At 56.8% G+C, this 25,408-nt stretch overlaps 1 protein-coding gene across 2 annotated transcripts in view; it reads left to right on the top strand.

The window, feature by feature from the left end:
* The first annotated feature begins 7,920 nt into the window (after nucleotides 1–7,920).
* Nucleotides 7,921–25,408, top strand: part of RASGEF1A (RasGEF domain family member 1A) — a 40,167-nt gene continuing 22,679 nt past the window's right edge. The window contains exon 1 of one of the 2 annotated variants that reach the window (XM_022553256.2): nucleotides 7,921–8,152. Coding sequence is in view for 1 of the 2 variants with exons in the window: in XM_022553255.2 (XP_022408963.1) it covers nucleotides 8,806–8,823 (18 nt within the window). In the remaining variant the exon portion in view is untranslated. Of the gene's footprint in view, nucleotides 8,153–8,632; nucleotides 8,824–25,408 lie in introns of those variants that run through there. The other variant, XM_022553255.2, reaches the window with a different exon arrangement.

Here is a 25,408-nt window from a genome sequence, read left to right as displayed (position 1 = left end):
CAATTAACTTTTAAAAAACGAATAAGTGAATAGTCTAGTTAGGAATGCAAAATGCCACCCAGTGGTTGAGGAGCCCACCAATGAGGAGCTGGAGGAGGGATGCAGATCCAGGGCCCTGGTACCCTATTCCTCCACAGCCTCACTTGAGGCAGACATCACTAATACAACACAGCACATTGGATTTATGGAGCCCAGACAGGAGCTCCGATCCTCGGGGAGGCCTCTAGGGAGCCACTAGCTCTCCTTAAGAGGTGGTGGGAAGAAGACTAGGGTATAAGGTGCACCTCGTGAATGGGCTGGTAGTCCAAGGGCAAGGCCCTCAAGCATGTTCTAAGAGTCAGGAAGGCTTCCTGGAGGAGGGGACAGGGTGGGCCTGAAAGGTATTGGGACAGAGGGGGAAGGAGAAGGACAGTGTGGAGTGTGGGTGATAACGTAAGTCTTGGAGGTAAGAATCAAGTGGACACATCCCCGAGACGGTGAAAACCAGCCCATGTGGAGAGGAGGGCACCTGTCAGGCTGACTCCCACAGCTTGCCCTGCCCAGTACCAAGCAGAGCCTTCTGGCCTGCCAGCTGGAGGGAGAAGCTAGTGGGACGTAAGGAGAGAAGCGATGAGCGCTGCTGAGCGCACGCAGCAGATCACGCTCTTGGTGGGTGAGACGGAACGGGGCCCTGTGCCTTGTCTGGAGGGTGCTGCTCCCATGCAGCCGTGCTGCCTGGTGCAGCCTTTCCTGACACCCAACCAGCGGGGTCCTCAGGCTCCGCTGACTCTCCATGCCACCTGTCTGCCCTGGGCACCCTTCCTCCCTTGGTTATACCCCGGCTGGCGGGAACAGGTCTCCCTTCTCTAGGAGCCGGTGAGGGTGCTCAAGGGCAGGCCCCCCCCGTGGCCTCCCGCCAGGCATCCTCCAGAGGAGTACTGTAGCCTCACGTCCTGGTTTTAGCGAAAGAACATGCACTGCGTTATGCCAGTGACAGAGCCCTTCACGTTCATTGGAGAAAACCTGGAAAGCATTCAACGAGGACAAATGGAGAGAAGGGAGCAAAAGAGGCCATTGGAGAGATGGCCAATGGCGGGCAGGCACCCCGATTAACCTTCCAGAGGGTGTACGCCAGTCTGTGTTATAGGCACATACACACATGTGCACATGGAGAGCACAGGCACGTGCATGCACACACGTGCCCGCACCATACACATGCACATTCACACACAAAGCACACACGTGCAAACACATGCACACACACATATACGTGCACATGCACAAGGTCACGTGTGTGTGCATGGACCAGTTATGCTTTCAGCCAGGCCTGCTGCCAAGGAGGGGCTGTTCTCCCGTGAGGTGCCTTGAGGGAACCCATCTCTGCCACCCGTTTCTCCCCTTTTTCCCACCAGTGACCCTGACACTTGCACAAACACCCTGTGTTACGTTTAAAGTTAGTTTTGCAGATTGCACAGGTGAAAATTGATGACTCGGGCTTTTGGTTGCCATGAAGCAGTTTGCTCCTTGTGGACGGGCCTTTCCTGCTTCTTCATTTGCATGCTGTCTGGCTCTGAGGTTGAGGCTCTGCAGGGTTCCACAAGGACATTCACGCCTTGTCCGTGTTCCCCAGGCAGTCCTCCGCTCGGGTGGGAGCTTTGTGTGGGGAAGGGTCTCCCTCCGTCTTCCCCTTTACACCCCCTGCCTCCGCTGTCCCTGCAGATACTCTCATCAGGCTCTTTATGGGCGCCTGGCTTACATCGTGACCTGCTTCATCTCAGGTAGTGAGTCCTGGTTTTGGGTGGGGGACTGAGGCTCACAGAGGCTGTGACCTGGTCCAGGACTGTCTGCTAATGACATCACAGTTCAGGGGGCAGCTCGCTGAGAGTCCCGTGTGCTTCCTGGTTCACCGCCACCCAGAGACCAACCACTGTCCTGGACAGAGTGGCCTGCGGGGCTCCAAGGCCACAGGGCTGCCCAGCCTGAGGTCACGGGCCTTCCGAAGGACCCAGCCTCAGGATCTTCGTCCTCCCAGCTTTGGGACCCTGCAAGACCCAGAAGTCTCACCTCGGCCCTGACCTCCATGTGACCCCTCCAGGGTCAGCTTCCCTGCGGCAGGGCCTCCAAATGGGGAGGTCATGTTCTCTTGGCAAGAGGAATGTTCTCTGACGATGACCAGCACTGGAAAGGACCAGGCCCTTCAATGTCAGGGTTGTCTATTGGCCAAACGGAGTCAGAGGAATGGAAACTTTTGGGGTGCAGTGGCAGGCGGGGCCTTGCCACTCCAGTCCAGGGGGAATCTGCCCAGGTGAGCAGGCAGCTTCCTCTGCAGCTCCCACCTCTGGCACCGGCCAGGGAGGCAGGTCTGGGCTTCCTTGGGGGAAGGAGTGGATCCTCTTCCCACCTTTCCCCGGGAGAGCATTCTCTCCCCTCCTCTGCTCTCAGAAGATAAATGCTGGTGGCTGGTCCCACACACAGACTAGAAAACAGCCTCACTCCGGAAGCTGGACTGGCTAGGGAGTGTTGCCTGAAAGGAAACCTTGCTTAGGAGAAATTAATTTATTTCTTTGAGAACAGGAACCTGAGTGTGGCCTCTCTGAGGCCTCGGGGTGGGCTGTGGAAAGGGCTGGAGTGTGGCCTTGGGCAGCCCTCCTGGTGCTGGCGCGTCCCCACCCCCCATCCTGGCCCACTCACCATATAGGCACCAGGGCACCATCCCAGGGGCTCCTGCAGGCCGCCCTGGGCAGGTCGCTCCACCTCTACCTGGTGATCTTCGTGCAGTGGGCTCAGGTCCGTGCTCTGCCCACCACTGCCAGTCGGGATTGGTGGGCACTCAGTGTGAAGGGGCGGCAGGACTCAGGTGGGTGTGGTCAGGGAGGGGCGTTGCTAGGAACTGCCCCCTTAATTGGGCGGACAGGACCTAGATGTGCTCGTGCCCAGGCTCCCCACTTCCCTCCCTCCCTCCACCGAGGGACCTCACCTGCATGAGGGAAGACCCTCCTCCCACCTGTGTTTCCTCCTTCTCTGGAAGCGGAGGTGGCACCTAGCAGGGAGGGATTACTCTCCTGATGCGCCCAATCCCCCTTCCAAAGGGCTGCTTCTCTAACGTCCGGCACCTCCTGGCGCCCTCTGTGGGAGCACGGCCCTCCCCTGCCCCGCGCACCAAATCTCTGCATCCTCCCAGCCCTGTTCGCCAGGGCCACCCAGGTCCTTCCCTAGCCCCCAGGACCCTCTGGGTCTGGCCAGGCCCCTGGGGAACCGTCCCCACACAGCCCACCTGGCTCTGCGGTACCCCTAGCACACCCACTGGTCCCTGCGCCTGGGGGGGGAGGCGTGAGAGCTGGGACAGTGGAGAGGGCCGTGCTGCAGGGACCACACAGCCCCGTGGCCAGCTGAAGTCCCATCTCCACCTGCTCCTTTCCCAGCTTGTTGACGGGAGAGTGATGACAGGGCCCGGGTGCAGCAAGTAGCCACTGTCCCAAGCAGTCCGTGCTGTTAGTCACGGTTAGTTACACGCCCGGTTACACGCATGCAGCAAGTGACAAACCCGGGGTGAGCGGGCAGTTCTACCTACAGTGGGGGACAAGCAGAGGCTATGGGGTGAGGCTCGTGGAGGACCCTGCCCTGCTGGGGGCTGTTTCTTAAGGCAGAGCAGTAACCTCTGTGATATGAGGGGGGCATCAGAACGGTCAGCTGTCCCCCCATTTGCCCTCCTCCATACCTTGTGCTTCAGTGGCACCTAAAACCGTAATGATTTGTTTGCTTCCAACATTATTCTCCAAAGGGGAGTATTAATCAGACAGGGTTAGGGAAATGCAGAGACCTGTGTGTGTTCCTCAGTGGACATCGTTGTGCCCAACTGCTCCAGGTCGCCCGGGGACAGGGTCAGCAGCTGAGTAGAATTGGCACTTCGCCCCTCCCCAGGGTGTCAGCCATGCGTGTGCCCTGAAGCTCACGGGTTTGCATGGGTGTGATTGCCGCAGGGCGACCCTGACCACCCAGAGTGCTGACTGGCCCTCAGGCCACGCCATGTCCCAGCCGGGTCCTGTTGAGCCCTCTTGCGGGGGCGTGGAGGCAACAGGAGAAGGCCTCTCAGTGGACAGTTGCTGAGTGCAGGCGGCCCAGGCTGTTTCCCAGGGCAGGCGTAGAGCCTCTGGACAGCTCAAGCCCTCGGAACTAGAAACTGAGACGTCTCTAGGGCTCACCAAGTGATTGATTCATTTGGCTTCATGTTTTACCAGCCATCCTGTGAGTTGGGTGTCATGAACCCTGCTTTATAATCAGGAAATGATAACTCAGAGAGGCGCCCACCTCATCCATCGCACTCAGAGTTGGAGCCGAAGCTCTGCCTGCACGGCTGCCCTGGGTGATAAGTGGCTGGTGGGGATGGAGGAGGGTGGCCCCAGCTGGGCAGCGTGGGGAGGGGAGTCCGTGCAGGAAGGAGAGGCTGCACGTAACCTGCTCCCTCGCCCTTGGTGCTCACCCCTGCGTGGTCCCGCAGATACCATCAGACTTTCACCTGCGTCTTCTGGCAGGCTGCCCCCCACCCCCCTGCCCTGGAGCCCTAGCTTCTGAGGTTTTAGCCTCTGCAGGGGCTTTGTCGTGATGCTGGTGTGGGCACCACCTGTGTGGGCACTTGGGTTCCTGCTTCCTCTGTTCTTCAAATTTGGTCACCCCACATCAGGCCACCTTCCATCTTCCAAAACTAAAACCTTGCAGGCTGTACCTTTTTAAAGGAAGGAGCAGGCTTTTTTTTTGTTTGTTTGTGTTTTTTTTTTTTTACCAGAGGTGCCTTTGGTCTTGAGGGGAATGAGGAGAGGGAGGCAGAGGCCACCAGTGTCCTTAAAATGCTCCTTTCCCCAGTTCGGCTTCTCTGAGTTGTGGCTCACAGCAGACTTGGGAGGGCCTTGGGGCTCAGACAGCTTTGCCTGCTCTGCTTGGGAAGTTATTTCTTTTTTTAAAACATAAACTGTTTTGAAGTGTAATGTACATACAGCCAAGTGCATGAGTCATAAATGTTGCAGCTCAGTGACTTTTCACGGGGTGAGCACGTGGGTGACCAGCTTCCAGCCGCAGCCCCAGCAGCCCCGTAAGATGTTGATTAGATGTTCTTTCGCGCCTGATCTCTTTTGCTCCACGTGATGGTGGTTGAGACTGCTCCTTGTGTGTGTCTGTCTTCGTTCATTCTCATTGCTGTGGGGTGCTCCCTGAGTGACTACACCTCCTGGCTGTGGAGGGCGGCTGGGTGGTTCCCAGTTTAGAACCATTGTGAAGAGTGCTGCTATAAACACTCATGGATGGGTCTTTGGGTGTGAGTATGTAAGCATTTCTGGTGGGTCTACACCCAGGGAGGAGTTTCTGGCCCTGTATATGCTCGAGTTTTGCAGGCACTATGGGTTCATCTTCTCACGTGGCTTTACCAGTTCAGCTCCCACCACCAGCGGCTGGGAGTTTCTGTTGTGCCACATCCTTGCCAGCACTTGGATATTTCTGCCTTTTCATTTTAGCCATCCTGGTGGGTGTACAGCAGTATCACACTGTGGTGTTAATTTTCCTTCCGTTGATGACTAATGAATGCTTTTTCTTATGTGTATCACCCTTTGGGATATCCTTTTTGGTAAAGTACCTCTTCAAGTCTTTTGCCTATTTTTAAAAAGTTGGGTCTTCTGACTTTTTTGATTTTTATGAGTTCTTTATATATTCTGGATATGAGGCCTATACTAGATACATACACCTATATCTATATCTGCACAGTTATACACAGACATACATACACACATATTCATTCAACAGATAGGTGTCAAGTGCCGCCATATGCAAACATGTCACAGTCACTGGGGCACAGCAGTGAACAAAACAGACAAGGGCCCTGCACTCATGGAGCTCGAATTCTCCCTAGAGGAGACTAACAAATAAGGAAGTAGAAAGAATATGTCAACTGAAGTAGCCATGAGAAGGAAAGTTCAGTGGGAGAGGAAGTGTGGGAGTGGAGGTTAACACTGTAAATATGTCACCGAGAAGGTGACACGTCAGTAAAGACCCAAGTGGGAGAGCCACGCAGACACGCAGGGCCGGCGGGGGCAGAGGTGAATGGAAGGTGGGAGGTTTCAAATGGGGGCAGGCCAATGGGGCCTGCAGGGCCACTAGGACCCTGGCTTTCATTTCACTGAGGGTCTGGGCAGAGGAGGGGCAGGACCTGACTCAGGTTTTAACAGGGCCAATCCAGCTGCTGTGTTGAGGCAGGACAGGTGGAAGCAAGGACACTGATTAGGAGCTTGTAGCAGTGAGTCCAGCCTCCTGTCCCAGTTTCCCGTCTGTCCCAGGTGTCCGTACTTGTGAGGATGTCCAGGGTCACTGTCATTCTGGAACCAGCCTTCCTTGCTTTTTGCTCAGAGCATCCTCTCATGGTCACGGGATGGATGCACTGTTCCTGGCCTCCTGGCCAGCCCACATCATCTGGGGTGCCTCATCTTTCCAGAAGCCCCCAGCACATGTCTGCTGGCCGCACCACAGCTGGTTCCTTCTCCACTTTCTAAAGCCAGCTCTGGCAAGGTCATTGTGTTCCTGTGCCAGTCCCCACAAGTCCTCCCTGCAGCACCTTGCTCTCTACGCCCAGTCCCACCCACAGGTTCAAGCAGGGTAGCACCCTGGCAGGGGACAGCCCTGGCACGCCCATCTCCCTGCTGCCTTGGGATGCGGATGTAGTCCATGTACACACATGAATGCTGAGGTCACACCTGTGAGCAAAGGCGAGAGAGCACCACCTGTGTCTGTGAGGACATTCCCGTTGCAGAGGCTACTGGCAGAGGGTGCTCCTTCATCCCGGGGAAGCATCTACTTTATCAAGGTTCTTAGGGATGCTTGTGAAATTTGTGAGTGAGCATGTACAGAAAGGTGCAGTGGTGCTGCATATCGGCCTAGCCAACTCCTCTGGGCCATAACATCTAGAGAAGCAGAGGGGAAGGCTTGCTCGGGGTGCAGAGGGTGTTAACTGCCCACATGGACTTCCTGAGGAAATAACTGTGGCTGCCTGAGGGCCCAGATATCCTGCAGGGCTGTGGGGTAGGGCCGAGGACAGCAGGGGTAGGTGCCTGGCAAGCTCCCTCAGGGCAAAACCCCTCACCCCTCTTGGCACTGTGGAGCTGTCTGAAGGGGAAGAGTGGCCAGGCGGGCTCAGGACCAAGGGCCCAGGCTGATCCTGGTTCCACACGTCCCCTGCGGAGGCCAGTGTTAGCTTTGCATCCTCTGACTGGCCTGAAATGAGATGCAGAAGCAGCAGGGGGAGACGGACAGTGTGGAAGCTTGGGGGGCTGATGTGCCAGCAGTCTGCAGCCCTGGTCATTTCTGCTAATGTTGCCCCCCTCTTCCCGACTGCCCACCCACAGGAGCAGGTGCTGGAGCAGTGAGACCTGGGTTCCAGTCTTAGTAGAGAAAGTGGGGTGGGGGCAGGCCTCCAAGAGAAGGACGGCTGTCTCCAAACTCCTGCATTCTCTTGGAGGAGGCTGGTGAATGGACTCAGCACAGCCCCTAATTCCTCAAGACGGAAATAGCTGTCCAGCAGGACTCAGCCTCAGGGCCAGTCTTGCTACTGGTGAGAGAACAGGCAAAGGAGAACGGGTAGCTGGGAAGAGAGATGGCTGTCTCACGGGCTGCTGGGGGCCGGCGTCCTGGGACTTGCCTGGACACTGACAGCATCACCTCTCCCCATCCCAGCCCCAGGGCTTGTTCCTGAGCTCTTCCAGATCCCACCCCCTCCCTCTCCCCACTCAGCCTCTGGGCCCTCCGGTTCTAGATCTCCCAGAGAGGGCGCTCTTCCCTCAGTCCACCTTTTCCTTTCAGATTCTCAGAGCCCGCGTTGGGGGCAACGCAGGAACGCGAGGGAGGGGAAGATCCGTCACCAGACAGGATTCTTTCTGAGCGCCGGGGCTCCTGGGGGCGGGAGGACGCCTCGCTGTGCCATGTGCCAGGTCCGACCCACGCTGTGTCTTAGAGTAGTCCTCCCACAAAAGCAGCTGCCGTGTCCCCTGTGTTCACTCAAGGAAACGGAAGGACAGAGAGTTCCGTGGGACGCTCGAGGCCAGAGCTGTGTTGAGTGAGAGACCCGTGAGGGGAGGCATTCAAGCCAGACGCTGGCCAAGCACGCTGCCGTAGCTCTGTAGTGGACCTCTACGATGAGGTGAGGTCGGGGAGGGGGAAGAGAGGCTCGAGGGAGGATATGGGGGAGCACGGGGCTCTCCGTTAGCTGGATCTCACCAGGACGACCGCTCCTACCGCGCGCTAAGCACCGACCCACACGGCCCCCCTTCGCAAGCCCACCCGGCGCACCCAGCACCGACACCCTGCCATGGCCTCCGTCCTGACGCCACGGCCCGCTCCGCCTGCACTCCCAGCGCCCCCAAATCCAGCGCCAGGCCTGTGTGCCCTGCCCACGCCGCGCCCCTCCCGGCGCCCCAACCCCTGCACCTTCGCCACCGCTCTCCAAGCAGCGCCCCGCCCCTCCGGTCCTTTCCCCGCCCCCTGCGCCACGCCCCCCTCGAACTCCACGATGCCCCGGACCGCCCCTGGCCCTGCCTCGAGGTCCCTCGGCCCCACCCCGAGGTCCCTCGGCCCCACCCCGTCCCTCGCTACCCCTTGGCCCCTCACCTCCGCCCCATCCAGAATCCTAGCGTTCCCGGCCCTGGTCGGGCCCCGCCTCCCGGGAGGAGGCGGGCGTGGGGTAGTCCGCGGGCGGGGCGGAGGGTTGGAGCTGCAGTGGCGCGCGGGGAGAGAAGCGGCCGCACGCGGGACGCCCGGGGCGCCGGGAGACAGCGCTGGGAGCAGGCAGCCAGGATGTTTCTGGAGCCCCAGGTAGGGCTGCGGCGCGTGGCAGGTGCGGGGCGGCGGGTCGCGGAGGCGGTGACGTGGACGAGCTCGCAGGGCAACCCCTTGGTTGCAGTCGGACTGCGGGGTCAGGGGTTCCTGCGCCGCCGAGCTCGGGAAGCAGTCCTGACCTCCGGACAAGGAGTGTGGCCATCCTGAGGACATCTTTGGCCAGGCCCGGAGGAAGCCTGCCCTTGGGAACCACTCTCTCTGTGGGTCCCCACTGGGACACCAGCTGTCAGGTGGGCTGCGCCCAGGGCTCAGAACGGATGGGCAGCCCAGGCTGCTACCTGGCACGGCCTGCGGACGCCGGTGATAGTCTGTGGCCGCGTGGCACCTGCACACCTGGTAGGGACCCATGTGGGGTGGACAGGGCCGGAGAGGCAGGAGACAGCAGCCCCAGTGACAGGGTCGGCAGGAGGGTGGCTGCCCTGGGACTGGCACAGACAGGCTTATAAGCACCAAGACGACAGTGGGTCCTTTTCTGGACTTGAACACAGAACCACCTGTTTGCCCTGGAGGAGGTGCCGGGAGAGGAGGTCTGTGATGAGGTGGGCACGTGGGAGGTGTGTATGTGTGATGTGTGGGCGAGAGTGAGAGTATGTGAAAATGTGGGCATGTTTATATATGGAGTGTGTGTGTGAGAGAGAGGGAGAGGCAGGGCGGGCAGGACTGTGCCTGTGTGGGCCCACAGACACCTGTGTATTTAAGGAGAGTGAGGCCCAGCCTGGGGCTTCCAGGGGTGTGGACCCCAAGGTGAGGGGCAGCTTCCTTTCTACAGGAAGGGAGGCTGAGAACCTGTCCTGGAATTAATCCCGAGCATGAGGCAGTGTTGCATTTCCATGGCTCAAACCCTTCCTTTGAGGCAATCAGGCAATGTGATTCAGGTGCCGCTGCTCTAAGCCCTCAGCCTGGAGCTGACCGGCGTAGATCTCAGGCTCAGTGCAGCATGGGGCACAGAAGGGGGCCACAGCTGGGCTGACTGGGCCTGGCTGTGCCCAAGAAGCAGGACTCATTTAGTCCTTCATTCTTTCACTTATTCAGTGCACATTTATTGAGCACCTGCTGTGTGCAGGCACCATGGATTCAGCAGGGAACCAGAGACACCACAGTCCCTGTCCTCATGGCTCACCTTTTAGCAAGAGAGACAGGGAAAAAGAAAAGCACAATCAAGAAATGGAATATGGAATGTTACATGGTGATAAGTGCTAAAGAGAAAAAGTAAAGCAGGAAAGAGGAATAGAACATATCAAGGGTACATATCAAGGGCAGGGTAGTTTAGGTTATCAGCGGCAACCAAACAACCCCCAAAGCCAGGAGCTTATAACAACACCTTGTAATTTTCACTTATCAGCGAGTTCTTCATGGTTTGGCGGGGCCCTGCTCCAAGCCTTCCTCACTCAAGGACCTGGGCTGACAGGTCCCATGGCAGAGGGGGAGAGAGGCCCTTGCACTAACCTTTCAGTGCCCCAGTTCAGAGTGCCACACGTCACTTCTACTCACTGCTCTTGAGCCAGATGAGTCACAGGGCCCCACTCAGTCTCGCTAGGACCAGTAATGACAATTCTGCTCAGCCTGGCGAGCAGGGGTCCAACACGTTTGGTGCCCAGCGCACTGACCATCAGTGTGGGGCAGCTGTTGTGCCTTGGGTGGGGCAGTCAGGGGAGGCCTCAGCCTGAGGACCTGCTGGAGGAGAGGGAGGGAGGTACGCGGCAGTGGGAGCAGAGGAGCACAGCAGGAAGAGGCCAGGCAAGGCTTCGAAGAGGACCAGACTGGAGGCCGGTGTCAGGAGCAGAGCTGGCGAGCGTAAGCGCAGGGGCCCAGGGGCTCAGGCCAGGGAGGTGGCAGCGGAGGAGGAGAGAAGGGCCGATTTACTCTGAAGGTAAAGCAGGTGGCCTTGCTGACGGTGCAACTGTGGTGTAGAGATGGAGAGGAGACAGCCGACTCCAGGAAGGAGAGGCGGGAAAGGATGCAGGTGGAGCGGGGGTGCGGTCGGGGAGGAGGTGGGACAGGTTGGCACCCCGGGGCGATGTCTCCTGGCACTGGCTGGGTGTATGGAGTTAGGGGAGGGTCTGGCCTGGGGTGCTAATTTGGAGCCCCAGCTTGCTCCATCCTGCAAGCCCTTGCTGCCTCCTGGCCACGCCGCCTACACCTGTACCTGCTGGCTCAGGACAGCCTGGTCCAGGCACCACGCCCTCATCTTGCTGGGCCTGCCAGCTGCTGGGGTTGGAGGAGCTTCGTGTGAGCTCCACCGGGGGAGGCAAGGTGAGGTGGGGGGCCACAACATCTTGTGTCGACCTGGCTGCCGTCCCCGTCCGAGGTTCAGGAGCACTGGGGCAGTACCACCTGTAGGTCACGTACCCACCAAGCACAGGGACCACAGTGGTGCAGGGGCTTTGCGAGCTAGGCCATCTGGGAGAGCTGCTTGTGGGTGGGGAGTCACACACTGGCTTTGGGATGGGTAGGGTTTGACTTGAGAGACGGAGCTGAGGTACCTGTGGAAGCTGCCTGCACCCTCCACAGAGCTGGGCTTCTTGGCCCTCACCCTCTGGGGAGCTGCTGTTGAGTGACCAGAAGAGGGCTGGTCTGTCAGGACTGTGGTGTCACAGTCCTGACAAACAATCCTGATAAAAACAGGTCAGCCAGGAGACCTGTTTTATCTCCCTGCTCTTCCTTCTCCTAACCCACTGGAAACCCCCTGCTCATCCTTGGAAGCCCACCTCCAAATCACCTCCTCCAGGATGCCCTCCTTGGCTTCTCCCTACAGAGATAGTCCCTCCACCCTTGTGCCCCCTCAACACCCAGCCAGCACAGACCTCTAATCCCGAGTCTCTCATGCTGCACTGCGGTGTTCCTTCTACCCCTAGTGGCACACACTGAGCTCCAGCCAGCACAGACCTCTAATCCCGAGTCTCTCATGCTGCACTGCGGTGTTCCTTCTACCCCTAGTGGCACACACTGAGCTCCATGGGCTCTTCCATTTCCAAGTGTGCGGCACAGATCAGTAGGACCTCAGGGGTTTGTGGACTGAATAAGTGAGGGAAGGGAGAAACAGACACGAGGGCTGGAATGGCCCACGGAGACTGCCTAGTTCTGCTTCCATGTGTTACACGTGGGGAATCTGAGGCCCACAGGTGCTGCGGCTTGCCTGAGTTCAGCCAGGGTGTCAGGGGTCACAGCTGGCCCCCTGCCCAGGATGTCCACTATGCCAGGTTCTGGGCTGGCTGGAGCCCTGTGGGTTCCAGGACAAGGGGAGCCCAGAGGCAGACAGATTGGAGGGCCCTGGGTGATAGGTCATGTGGACAGTGGCCCCGGGGTCTCCAGAGGAAAGCAGCCAGGGACCTCCACCGTGGTTCTTTGCTTCTCACCCCCTGGAGCCCTGCAGCCCCCAAGAGTTCTGGCCCTGTGGCCTCATGGTCGCCAGCCAGCCGGTGGGGTTTCTCTGGCAAACCCACTGCCCTGTGTCTCAGCCTCCAGGGGAAGAACCCCACCCTCACTGTCCCGCTCACACCGGCCTGCCTGGCTGGGGCCAAGCCCACGGCATTTCCCAAAGGTCAGTGTCGCTGCCGCACGAGCCGCCCCCTGTGGCGAGTGTGAGTCAGAGGACTTGGAGCCAGCTCTCGCGTCTCCTTTAACCCTCACGAGGTGGCTGTTCCAGTGACACAAGAGGAAGCTGAGGCTCTGAGGTGTAAGGCAGCGCCATGAGCAGAGCAGGAAGAGGCGACATTCATTCTGGGGCTGGCCGACCCCAGAGCCTGGCCACCCTGCGCGCACCAGGGCCCCGTGCAACCTCCTTAGAAGAGGGGTGGCAGCCCCCTAGAGATGCCCAGCCCAGAGGGCAGAATGCTGCGGTGTCAGGGGTGTGTGGCCAGTAAGGGGGCTGTGGGCTGGGTGGCTGACCTGGGTGGCAGGGCAGGCCCACTGGGAGCAACACGTCCCTGCCCAGAGGCTGGGAGACCTGCAGAGCTGGGAGGCCCCAGGGCACGCACGCACGCACGCACTCACGCACGCACGCACACGGGCACTGGCTCACACACACCCTCCTCCCTTCTGCCGCTGGGGTGGAAGCACGCACTCCACATGGACTGAGTCAGGATGTCTTTGGGGATGGGAATGCCTGTCTCCAGGCGAGGTTGATAGGTAAGACAGCGATCTTTAAAAAATGTATGTTAGGTAATTGGTAATTAAACTCTCAGTATTTTGAACAGATTTTTCAGTTGGGCTCCCTGGAAAAGCCAGGAATGAATTTAATTCATTTCTAATGTATCTTGTTAACATTTTCTTCTCTTAGTGTGTTTTCTGAAAGGTACAAAGCAACTTTATTTTTTTATTTTTTTTTTAACATCTTTATTGGAGTATAATTGCTTTACAATGGTATGTTAGTTTCTGCTTTACAACAAATTGAATCAGCTACACATATACATGCGTCCCCACATCTCTAGCAGTTGTCCTTGGCTTGATCTTCATGTTAATGAGGAGGCCTCTAATGTTTTACTGTTAAGTCTGAAATTGGCCCTAAATTTCAAATACATAATCTTCATCATGAAGTACCGAGAGTGTACACCAAGAATGGATATCATATGAGGCTTTCCTGTATATAGCAGAATCATCAAATTCCTTTCCTCCTTGGACCTATTAATGTGTTGACTTATTAGCTTTTCTGAGCTAAATCATCCTGTTTCTGGAATAAATCCCACTGGGTCAGGTTCGATTGTGCTTTGAAACGCTGCTGGGTTCATTCTGCCGATATGTTGCTTGGGGTCTTTTTCCTCTATCTTCATAGGTAAGAATTTATACCTACTTTTCTATTAGGGGAGATATTTGTCACATTTATAAATCATGGTTATGTTAGCTTCATAAAATGAATAGGAAAGGTTTTCAATAGGAATTCTGTAGTTGAAATAGTTTAAATATCATATAAAATTATCTTACTCTTCAAGGGTTGAAGTCACTCATTTTGGAAACTGGCTCAGCCGGGGCTCGCTTTTGTTTTTCTCTGAGGTTTAGCTGGCTGTCAGCTTACTTAATTTGTACTATGGTTATTGGTCTTCTTGCGTTCTAAACATTTCTAGTCTATCTCGGTTATTCATATTTTCTAGGTAATATCCTAGTTCAAAATGCTTTCAGACCTTTTAGCACAGGTTTACATCATCTATTCGTTTAAAGTTTCTTCTCCACATCTGTGGTTAGAGTCTCTTTCTCATTCCTCTGTTTTTGCATTTCTCCCTCTCTTCATTCCTTTCCTCCCTCCCAGTCTCGATCCTTCCCTCCCTCTTTCCCTGTCTGCCAGCTTCCTTCCTTTCTTCCATCCTTTTGTTGATTAGAATTGCCAGAGGTTTATCTTTTTAATTTGTGTTTCCCAAAGAAAATCGGCTCTTGAATGTAGTCAGCAAGTTCTACTGTCTTTCTTTCCTTCAATCCACTCATTTATCTTTTAGTAATTCCTTCCTCTAGTTTGCTTTGCTGTATGTCTGTTTTGTTTAGAAGCTCTTTTTAAATCAAGTGCTTAGTTTGTTTTCATTTCCTCCTGTTTATTTAAAATACATTGAAGTCCATGAATTTTTCTCTGAGTACAGCTTTGGCCATGTCGAATTTCATGAGGAGATTTCTTATAAGGGTTATTTTTCTGATGTGTCTGTAATTGGAGTTTTGATTGCTACTTGAACACAAACATGATTTAGGGAAGTTTTTTAGTCAAGTGGGTGAATTTTTTGGGTTCATCGTTTGTTTATTAATATCCAGCTGTGTTTATTAATGTCCAGACACATCATTCTGTCACCTGTACATTTCTGTTTGGGTACTCCATCAGGGTTTCATTGGTGATATGATGTATGAACAATGTGGATGAGCACTCTCGGGTAGAAGAATGTGCCTTGCTGTCTTTAGGCCATGGGATTTCATGCATTTTTCTCCTTATGTTTCCATTCCCACGTCTTGAGAGAATGCCCTGCAGTATTTTCATTCCTTTCTACCACTCGTCTCTTTGGGTCTGAACCACGTGTCAGGAATTGTAGAAAGTTCTAGTTGTCATCCTGCCTGTCTCTGGTCCACGAAGAGGAGCTCCCTGCTCTGTGCTTGGGCACCGGCCCCATTTCCTGGGCACAGCGGGACAGGCGTGTTCTTGGCAGTTTGCCTTGCACTTTCAACTCTTGGCAGAAAGAACCAGCCTGCAGGCAGGAGCTGTGGGCTGTTCCTGGCTCTGCCCTGCCAGACAGTGTGGCCTCAGGCTGTCCTTCGCCTCCTGGGCCGCACCTCATCCGGACAATGGTCAATAATGCCTTGGAGGGCCCTGTGGGGATGTGTAGGACAGCCCAATAGGTGGAAACCCCCTGTGAGTGTCACTCATTGGCAGTGAGGCTGCTGAGCTGTTTCAGGGAGGGTTTGGATCGGGCTGTCCAGCAAGGGGCCCCATGCGGGCACGTGCACAGCTGGCCCTTGGACCCTGCCCTGCTCCCCACAATGCTGCGCTCACTGGCCTCACCTTGCACACTGCCAGCAGGTGGCTCCTTCTGGGCCAGGCCTTGCCCATCTCGCGGGGACCCTGTCCGGCTCCACCTGCCTTTGCCTCGCACCTGCCCTTCCTTCTCCTGAGCCTGCGCTGATGGTCCTGGGTTTCCTATCAGATCGTGGTGGTTACACACACCAGGATTCAAATCCCAGCTCCCCTACTTTGGAGCTGTAAGGCCTAAGGCTGATGACTTAAACCCTTGGGGCTTTGTTCCTTGTCTGGAAAATGGGGTGACAGCTGCCTTGCCAGCAGTGTGTGCAGGGTGGTATGCGGGGAAGTGCACTGCCCTGGGGAGGGATGCAGGCAGCTGTGCTGCTGGTATTCCTGGGAGCTGGGCTAGACACCTGGTTACCAGCCCCCAGGGCCAGGGGACATAGGGCATGTGGCAGGAAAGCTGCTTGTGTACAGAGAATGTGCGCAGGGAGCGGGAGATGTTTCTGCTGGAGGGTCAAGACGCACGTCCTGGTCCTGTTTCTGTCCAGGCCCAGCAGGGAGCTGGGCGCCTGCTGCCCTCCACCAGCAGGTTAGCGTACAGAAGTCTCCAGCTCCTGCAGTGCAGCGGGATCCCAGGGCTGCCACTCTGGGTGTCTGCCAGGAGGATGACAATTCAAGTGAAGGAAATTGATTTTTATTTGTTTTTAAACACAAAGGAAAATCGTTGCTCAGCCTAATTAGATGTCATTTAAAAATAAAAGGACTATACGTTCTTTTTTCTGTACCCTGGCACCCCCCCCCCCCCGACGCAGCCTGGTGGGTGGAGTAGAGGCTGCTACTCACTCCTGGAAAGGCTTGAGCGTGGCTCGGACCCCGCCCCCCTCTCTCCCTAGGGGCCCAGCCTCCCTGCCTCCGAAGGACCCTGACCTCTGACACAGTCCCCTGTTATCCTGCTCGTTCACAGCCACGCCCTGCCGCTCCTTGGGGTCCTGCCTGGCTCCTGTGGCCGGAGCAGGGGGAGCCTGGGTCAGATGCTGCCGCCTGGAACCTGGGGTTCTTGTCAGGGGAAGCTCTGAGCAGCAGCCTTAAGTGGATGCCCCATACAGGAAGGGGATCCCAGAGGTGCCGTTCCAGTTGAGGTGGGGGTCTGCGCCCTGCCTTCCAGCCCGCCCTCCTCCATGGCACCTTGCCGGAACCCCCAGAAATGACAGGAGTGCCTCCCAAGGTTATGTCAGTTTCCACACGGAGTCTGAGCGTCACCCGGCCGCGTGCAGGAGCGCAGGGTGACCCCTTTGGAATCTGAGGCCGGGGGTGGGGTGGGAGGGTGGGGGGTGGTGGAAGGGGAGGCCCTGGGCACCCTCGCCCTGCCCTAAGGGCCCTGAGTGGGAGGCCGGCTTGCCAGCAGCCCGCCCTGTGGGGAGAGGGCAGGGATTCTCTGAAATCCTACCTGCTCCTCCTCGGGCCTCTCAAGGCTCAATAATGGGATGGTTATTGGTGGACAATGACATGTTGTCCCTTGAGCAGCCACCAGAAGAAGCTGACTGGACAGAAAGGCAGAACAGAAGGAGGAGAAAACCCCAACGCGGCAGAATCTGTATTTAGGAGTGTGAGGAGGAGATGGCAAGATTCCTGTAGTCAATTCAAATAGGATTTGGTAATAGGAAGGAATTCAGAAGGAAAAAAAAAATGAATCATGCATCTGTAACTAAGCTTTAATTGTTTAGCATCTCTTGGAGGCCGGGCCTTTGTGGAGAAGGCGCCGAAGTGCTGCGTGGCTCTGACTCCCATGCCAGCCACCTCCTGGCTGGAGCCCAGCCTGCAGCCCTCCACTGGGGCCGGGCCTGCCCTGGTGGCCCCAAGGGTACACGAAGGTAAATGTGGCTCTTCCTCCCGGCACTTGCGAGTACGGTTTCTTGAAGCTTGGTTTATGTGAAAAACGTCACCCCTCGCCCTCCTGCCCCCGAGGCCCATCAGGCTGGGAGGATGGGAGCTGCAGGGTGCTCCCGCGGCCCCGCCTGCAAGGATGGGGCCGGCCGTGCCCTCAGGAGGACTTCTTCCCTGCTGGCAAGGCCACAGGAGTACAGGGGTGAGGACTAAAGAGGACATGTCACCCCTACCACTCCCCACCCGGGGCAGAGCAGCCACCTCTAAGGCAGAGCCAGTTCTTCTATTTAAAAAAATTTTTAGAAAACTTTTGGCCGCGCTGCAAGACTTGCGGGATCTTAGTTCCCCAGCCAGGGATCGAGCCTGCGCCCTCGGCAGTGAAAGCAGAGTCCTAACCACCGGACTGCCAGGGAAGTCCCCAGAGCCAGTTCTGATCACCACCTGCCAGGACAGGGCAGTGCAGCCGGGCCAGTGGATCTGTATGGTTGGACAGAGGAGGCAGCTTCTCCCCACTTTCTTCCTGGCCGCACCAGGGCCCCGTGGCTGCCCAGGCTGCGGAGAGGGGAGAGGGCCTCAGAGGCGGGATCAGGAGAGGGGCAGTACCATCTGCCATAACTGTGTCTAGGAAGGCAGTGGGTAACCTGGAGGACAGGTATCCCAAGTGCCTGTCAGTGTCCTGCAGTTCTGACTCCACCGAAACCAGCAGGTACTAAGCGTGTCTGGAGCACGGTGGCCTCCGGCCATGCTCACTGTTGCCTGTGAAGTTGCTGCTGCAGGTGCCATTTTACAGAGAGGGCTCTGGGTCCCAGCTCATGGGGTGGCCGGGCCTCGCCCAGCCCGTGTGCAGCCAGATCTTCAGCATGTGGTCCCAGCAGATAGGACCAGGGCTTCTGGAGCTTAAGAGACACACATTTCAGCTCAAAGTTAGGAAACTCTGAAAGCTGGGGTTTGGGGAGGGGAAGAAGGGCCCCCAGGAGGGAGCTTTCTGCCTTAGGAGTGTCTGGGTTCAGGCTGGCAGCTGCTCTCCCGACCCTCTTCTCCTCTTCCAGAGCACTGCTCTCCTTCTAACCCCTAATATCACATCCTCATCTGTGTGGTCATCACGCCTGACAGCCACAGCCTGCGCCGGGGGTCTCAGTGGGGACAGAGACCCTGTTTCCTTCATTGGCAGATCTCCAGTGTGTAGGCAGGTCCTTGGTGCCATTTGTGAATGAATGAATGAATGAATGATTGGTCAGTCTGTCGGTTGAAGAGCAAGGGCTCTGTGGAACACCCCACCTCCTACCCCACCCCAGTGCAAATGACATCAGAGAACCAGACAGTTAGCCCTAGAAGGGTGGTTGGGTTCATTGTGCAGATGGGACAGGAGGCCTGGCCTCAGCTGCCCGAGGTCCGCAGCCGAGCTGGGTTCCAGTGTTGCTGGCCCTGGTTCAAGCAGCCAGCATGGGTCTCTCCCTAACTGTGGCCTCTGAGAGCTGATGGGGCTCCTGCCTGGCTCCCACCAGCTCTGGATTTTTCTGGAACTGGGATGAAACCAGAGACAGCCCCTTGAATGCACTCATTCTGAAATCTCGGCCAAAGGCTGCCCTCCTGGTTAAGTGGCCCACCAGGGTGTGGGCCAGGGCTGGCACCCAGCTCCCCCCAGGAGCACTTTCTCTCTCTCTCCTCCAGCCAACAGAGGGGAGACTGGCAAGATGTGTAATTTTCAGTTGCTAATTGTGATGCCCTGCAGCTTGCTGAGCTAAAAATAGTCTCCATTTTGTTGAGTAGGTTAAAAAATAGAAGTCCATGTGCTGCCTCCGAAAGAAGCACCACTTGCAAAGCCTGGCAGAGGCAGGGGGCTGACTCCTGCCCCTCCTCCACCTCCCAGCAGATCCCTGGGGGCTCATGCAAGATGGGCCCTCAGGGCCATTTTTGTCCCAGTTTTCCAGGAAGCTGGGATGCTTAACTTGGCATCCATGGATGAGCTTCTGGGAGCCCGTCAATCCCTGAAATCATATGCAGAATGCCGTGGGAATGGACACTTATCCATGTGCCCAGGGCGAGGGCCTCAGCCTTCATCTGATGCTCGGAAGGTTATACCCCGGCCAGGCACAGTGATGAGGAGAGATGACAGTCCGCAGAAGGAGCAGGGCAGTGGGGCAGGCAGGCCTGGACAGACCTACTCACCACTGCCTGCCTAAGCAGCCTAGTGCAAGTCATGGGCACTTGGCATCCTCATCTAAGAAGTGGGCATCTCCACACCGCCCCCTGTAGGTTGGAGGGATTGCGTTGAGATGAGATATGTAAAGCCCAGCACATGGCTGGGCTCCCAACTCCTGATGATAAACATTGAAAGTACCAAAGGTTAGTCAAAGAAAGCTTCTCCCTGCTTCTCCATTTCTTAGAAATTTCCGGAATTGCAGACTCCAAGATTGGAAGGGATCCTGAATTCTGACTGTGCCCTGGGAACCTGCCCCAGACAGCTCCTCCCTTTCAGAGTTGAGTGGAGGGCCTGACACTGCTCCCGTCCAGCTGTGTAGCAGGCTGTCCCCTCCCTGGGCTGCTGTCCCCATTCTCAGCTGGGGCCGAGCTGGCTGTGTCTGAGGCTGCCCTGGCGGGGGGGGTGCAGTGAATGCTCGTTGAGCACTGCCACCCCTTTCACAGGATGTGCCCCGAGGGCAGAGGTGGTGTTGGGAGCAGGTAGCTGGGCATCAGAGGCCAGGAGGCCTGCGGACCCCGGAGAGCCCACGGGTGGGGTCCCTCCCAAGTGGCTCCTGAACGATGAGGTCCCTGCCTCACCTGTAGCCCCAAGTCCCTTCCTGCCATCCCCTCCCAGCCCGCCTTCCTGCCCAGAGCTGGGGCATTGAACCGGAGGCCCCCGGGCCCTGCTTCTGGGCAGGGACCTTCCCCCTCAAGGGCCAGGAGGCAAGAGATGAGGTAGGAGCAGCCCCTGGGCATGGGAACACCTCCAGGAAGCTGTGCAGCGCTGCCCCGGACAGTTGTGAGCACGGACAACCCTGCACACAGATGCTGCAGTAATTAGATGTTTGTCTCGAGTCAGTGTCACGTGCATTCCTTACCCAAGTATGTTTAAGTAAATTGTTTGTGACAGCCTCCGCTGTGGGAACCTTTTATGAGACCATTGGGCAGTGTCAGGCCTCCCCAGGGCTTGTTGAGCCTCTCAGTAGAGGAAGCAGGAAAAGCACTTGGGAAAGGCCTATACCCAGGCCTGGACGAGTGTGTGAGTGGAGGACATGAAGGTACATGACGGTGTAGCCATGGATGTATCCGGGTGCACACGGTGGGCTCTGGCTGTCGTAGTGAGTCCAGCAGCCCTGGCTCAGCACCATCTGGGCCACTGTCACAGCTGCGGCTCCCAGGGGTCCAGGGGGCTCCTGTGTGATGAGAGTGGAGTGCAGGGTCTCTGAAGGCCATCTTGGGCACAGCTGGAGTTTGTGAGCGGAAGGACTGTGCCCCGGGTCACAAAAGCCGTACACACATGCCTGTGTGTGTGGCCGCCCCTCCCGGCGGGTGTCCGGCTTTTGCACGCGTGTAGCCAGGAACAGATACTCTCCTCCCGATTTTGCTGCCTGCAGGCTCCCCTTCGCTAGGGCCACATTAGAAAGCACTGCAGCAGTGAGCGGCACCCAGATCTCTAGCCAAAGTCTCTTGAAGAGGGACTTCCCTTGCGGTCCAGTGGTTAAGACTCCGCGCTTCCACTGCAGGGGGTGCGGGTTCGATCCCTGATGGGGAACTAAGATCCCACAAGCTGTGTGGCGTGGCCGAGTCTCTTGAAGAGGCTGCAGAAGGAAATTTCATTCATAATCTTCTGTGGCAAGTTCCTAAAAACCCTCTTTTCCCATCTTTGCCGGCATCTCTCACAGCAGTGGGGCTGCCTAAGATCTCCTCTTACTTCCCCACTGTGCTTCCCTCTCCTCCTGGGCCCTCAGTCCAGCAGCTTCCATGTCCTTGATGCTTTGGAGTGGTGTGTTCCTTAGAAGGTGTGCGCATGTGTCTGTGTGTCTGTGTGCGCTGTGTGTGCAGGGCAGCTGCACGTACTCAGAAGCTAAAGGTTTTCACCGAGTGCCTCAACGGGGCCTCCAGCCTGAGTTGTGTGGACGCAGAGCTCTGGGCTGTACCCGCAGGAAGGAATCCCATGTTCATGCAGGCCTTGGCCGGGCTGAGCGGAACCCAGAGGACGCTGTTTACTTTCGGAACTACGACACGCCGGGTGTGTGAGCACTTGTTCTGAAGCCACCCTCCTTGCCTTCTCCCCTCCTGTATCCCCACACCCAGGCCGGGAAGTCTGGGGACCAGTGTCTTGTTTGACAAACAGCTGGGGCTCATAGGGATGGAGTCACTTGCCCCAAACCAACAGCTGGAGAAGGCCTGGGCCAGGGACTGGGTGTGGGGGCTCCTAAGCTCTGGCCCTCTGGGCACTCGGGAGCCTTCAGCTGTGCCTCATCTCGACATGGGAGGGGCTGTGGAAGCAAGAAGAATAGCTGCCCTTCTCTGAGCCCAGCCTCCCTAGAGATCGAGGCAAAGCTAACGTGCCACCACTTTACGCGGGAGCTGGTCCCGGGGAAGCAGGAGGGAGGGAGGGAGAGCAAGTAGATAGTGGGGATGGGAAGCTTTTGTGCCTCATTAATCCGAGTTTGCCCCAGGGTGTTACCCGACCTCCCCCACCCCCGCCCCCCGGACGCCTGGGTTGTACGCAAGCGCACGCACGCACGGGCTGGGGTGGAGCCACAGGGTCTCGCACCTGAGCAGAACCCACAGCCCGCGCAGGAGGCCAGTGGCCTGCGGATGGCTGTGAGGCCCTAGGTCAGAGGCCGTGGGTCAGAAGTGGCGGCAGCCCGTGCTGGGCCACTAGGGTGCCATCGATGCAAGGCACAGAGGCGGGTGGTACAGAACAGCACTGCTCCCGCTCCCAGGGGCATGTTTTCTCATCGAACCCTCATCGCAACCCTGCGAGGGAGGAGGGGCAAGAACCTCTACGCCCACTTCACAGCGGAGGAAATGGAGGCTCAGAGCAGCTCAGAGGCTTCCCCATCGTCGTCGAGACAGTGTCTCCTGACTCCAGCCTGGACTCTGTCGCCAGGTCCCAGACCCAGGCCTGAAACCACAGGAAAGGACTCGGCAGGTGTGCACGTGAGGGTCACGGGTGAGGGTGCAGACAGGGAGCGCTGCAGGAATGGAGTTTCAGGAGGCGGGAGGCTGGGCTGGACCGTGGTGTAGGGGTAGCTGCAGCCGTATCACGCTCAGGGCGGCAGCAGGAGTTAGTCGGATGGAGTGCCTCGGCCGAGCCTAGGGGTGCCGGGACAGCCTGTGTCAGGCAGAGTGGTGGCGGGAGCCCCGGGAGGGGCGGCAAGAGGGAGAGGGCAACAGTGCCGCCACAAGAAACTCGTACGCCTCCTTGCTTCGCCCACCTGGCCCGCCTGACCCACGGCCAGCCCGCTGGACACCGCTGGTGGCGGCTCATCCAGACAGGCAGCAAAGGGTCCCTCAGGCTCAGCCTTTGCCCGGCCAGTCTTCCCTGCCCACCCCCTGACCGCCACCGTGCCACTCTGCCTGTGCGGGGGCAGTGGCTGTAGCCTTCTCGCCTGGCACCCCGGCACCCTTTGAGGTTTGGTCATGGGGACCCTGGGCCCACATGCAGGGAGGACCCTCTTCCTCCATGGTGCCCCCAGAGAGCCAAGTAAACCCAGGGAAGACACGGGCAAGCGCTGACACTGAATTCAGAGCCAGCTCTCTCCCGAGCTGGCAGGAGCGCTCCTTTCCTCTCTGCGCCTGGGATGCCCTCACGCCCACCGGGGCCTGCGCGTGAGGTGGGAAAGGTGGAAAACTCGCAGGGCCTGGCTTCTAGGAGCCGGTGAATCACTTTCACCCGCCCGGCTGTGAGTCGACTGCATCTATAATTAGAAGGTGCTGGCCTTCCTCCTGTGGGAACAGAGGCGCAGCTGTAAGGATTCAGAGGAGGCAGGCTGGGTGCAAGTCCGTCCCCCACTGCCCCGTAAAGGGCTTCTGCCTTGTCCAGACCAGCGCCAGCTGACTTGGGGCAGAAGTGCGGGTCCTTGGGGGCTCCATCCTTGGGCTCATCCCAGCCCCATCTTCCCCCTCTCTCGGACTGGCTTCTGGAGGCTTCCAGAGCTGTCCACCGATGTCTGAGTCTGCAGCCTCAAAGTGGGTCTGGTTGCAGCCAGGAGCAGCCGAGGCAGGAGAGAGGCTCCCTGTGCTTCCTGCTCCCATTTTCACCTGGAAAGCCGTGGAAAACGCCAGTGCCCAAGCTGTACCCCCAGCCAGTTAGAATTGTGGTGGTGGGAGTTGGGCACAGTGGATTTTTAAACTCCCCAGGTGATTCTGTTGTGCAGCCACAGCCAGAGGCACTGACCTAGGTGAAGCTGCTCTCGTCACCTGGAGGATGAAACTCTCCAAGGGATAAGCACGTCCAGGGAAGGTGAGGACGTGACCCAGCAGGCATGGGCTCGGACTCGAGGTCCTGCATTTCAGTGATTGACCAGGTGATGGTACTGCTGGTTGGGCCACAGGAGGAGCAGCGAAGCTCTATATAGGAGAGGATCTGAAACTCCAGAGCAGGCTGAGTTCTGACTCGGGGGAAGGTGCGCTGGCGCTGCCGACAAGTTCCTGGTGATGCTGATGCACTGCATTTGCTTTAGGGCGTCCCCGCAGGCTCTGGCTCCCTAGGAACCTTGGGGGCCTGTGTGTCTGGAATGGCCTGTGTGGGGCTCTGAGCAGGCACACCTGTGGGAGTCAGCATCTCAGTTGGAAGGTGCTACCATGTCTAGTGTGCAGTGCTTTACCCAAGTGAGCGCATTCATTCCTCCCAGCAAATCTCTGAAGTAGTGCTCCCTGGGCCCATTTTACAGATGAGGAAATTATGGCTCCAAGAGGTTGAGGATCCTGATAAAGCCACAAGTAGCTGAGCCAGGGTCAAACTCAGGCCTGCCTGACTGCCTTTGCTTCCATCCTGGCCCTGCTGCAATCTCCGCGTTCTTGAACTTTCTTCTGTGTCTTCTTCCAACGTCTCCAAGCCTTCATCATCGTCACCTACTGAAGGTTTATCGTAAAACTTGTCAGTGGCAGCTCTGAAGCCCTCATTGCGTCCCCTTCCTCTGATTATCTGCTTTGTGACCTGGGGCAGTTACTTGGCCTCTCTGTGCCTTGTCATCTGCAGCGTGCAGAGAGTAACGGTTTCTCTCGTGGGGTTATTGTGAGGATTAATGAGATGATTCAGCTCTAGCATTACTGTCACTGCTGGCACGTGAAGTACTTAAGAGTCTTAGCTCCTGTATTTCATTTTTTAAAACAATTTTTATTGGAGTATAGTTGATTTACCATGTTGTGTTAGTTTCAGGTGTACAGCAAAGTGAATCAGTTGTACATATACATATATGCACTCTTCTTCAGATTCTTTTCCCATATAGGTTATTAGAGAGTATTGAGTAGAGTTCCCTGTGCTACACAGCAGGTCCTTGTTGGTTATCTTTTTTTTTTTTGCGGTACGCGGGCCTCTCACTGTTGTGGCCTCTCCCATTGCGGAGCACAGGCTCCAGACGCGCAGGCTCAGCGGCCATGGCTCACGGGCCCAGCCGCTCCGTGGCATATGGGATCTTCCTGGACCGGGGCACGAACCCGTGTCCCCTGCATCGGCAGGCAGACTCTCAACCACTGCGCCACCAGGGAAGCCCAGTTATCTATTTTATATATAGCAGTCTGTATGTGTCAATCCCAGTCTCCCAGTTTATCCTCCCCCATCCCCCACCGATAACCATAAGTTTGTTTTCTACATCTGTGACTCGATTTCTGTTTTGTAAGTAAGTTCATTTGTACCATTTTTTAAGATTCCACATGTTAGCAATATATTTGTCTTTCTCTGGCTGACTTCACTCAGTATGCCAATCTCTAGGTCCATCCATGTTGCTGCAAATGGCATTATTTTGTTCTTTTTTATGGCTGAGTAATATTCCATTGTGTATATGTACCATATATTCTTTATCCACTCCTCTGTTGATGGACATTTAGGTTGCTTCCATGTCTTGGCTCTTGTAAGTAGTGCTGCAATGAACATTGGCGTACATGTATCTTTTTGAATTATGGTTTTCTCCAGGTATATGCCCAGGAGTGAGATTGCTAGATCATATGGTAGTTCTACATTTAGTTTTTAAAGGAATCTCCATAGTGGCTGTACCAATTTACGTTCCCACCAACAGTGCAGGAGGGTTCCCTTTTCTTCACACCCTATCA

The sequence above is a fragment of the Delphinapterus leucas genome, chromosome 16 (assembly GCF_059928025.1).
Source record: "Delphinapterus leucas isolate spDelLeu-1000000601 "Yukka" chromosome 16, BTC_Dleu_Yukka2, whole genome shotgun sequence".
In the NCBI taxonomy this organism is placed as follows: domain Eukaryota; kingdom Metazoa; phylum Chordata; class Mammalia; order Artiodactyla; family Monodontidae; genus Delphinapterus; species Delphinapterus leucas.
This window is presented reverse-complemented; position numbering and strand designations above follow the sequence as displayed.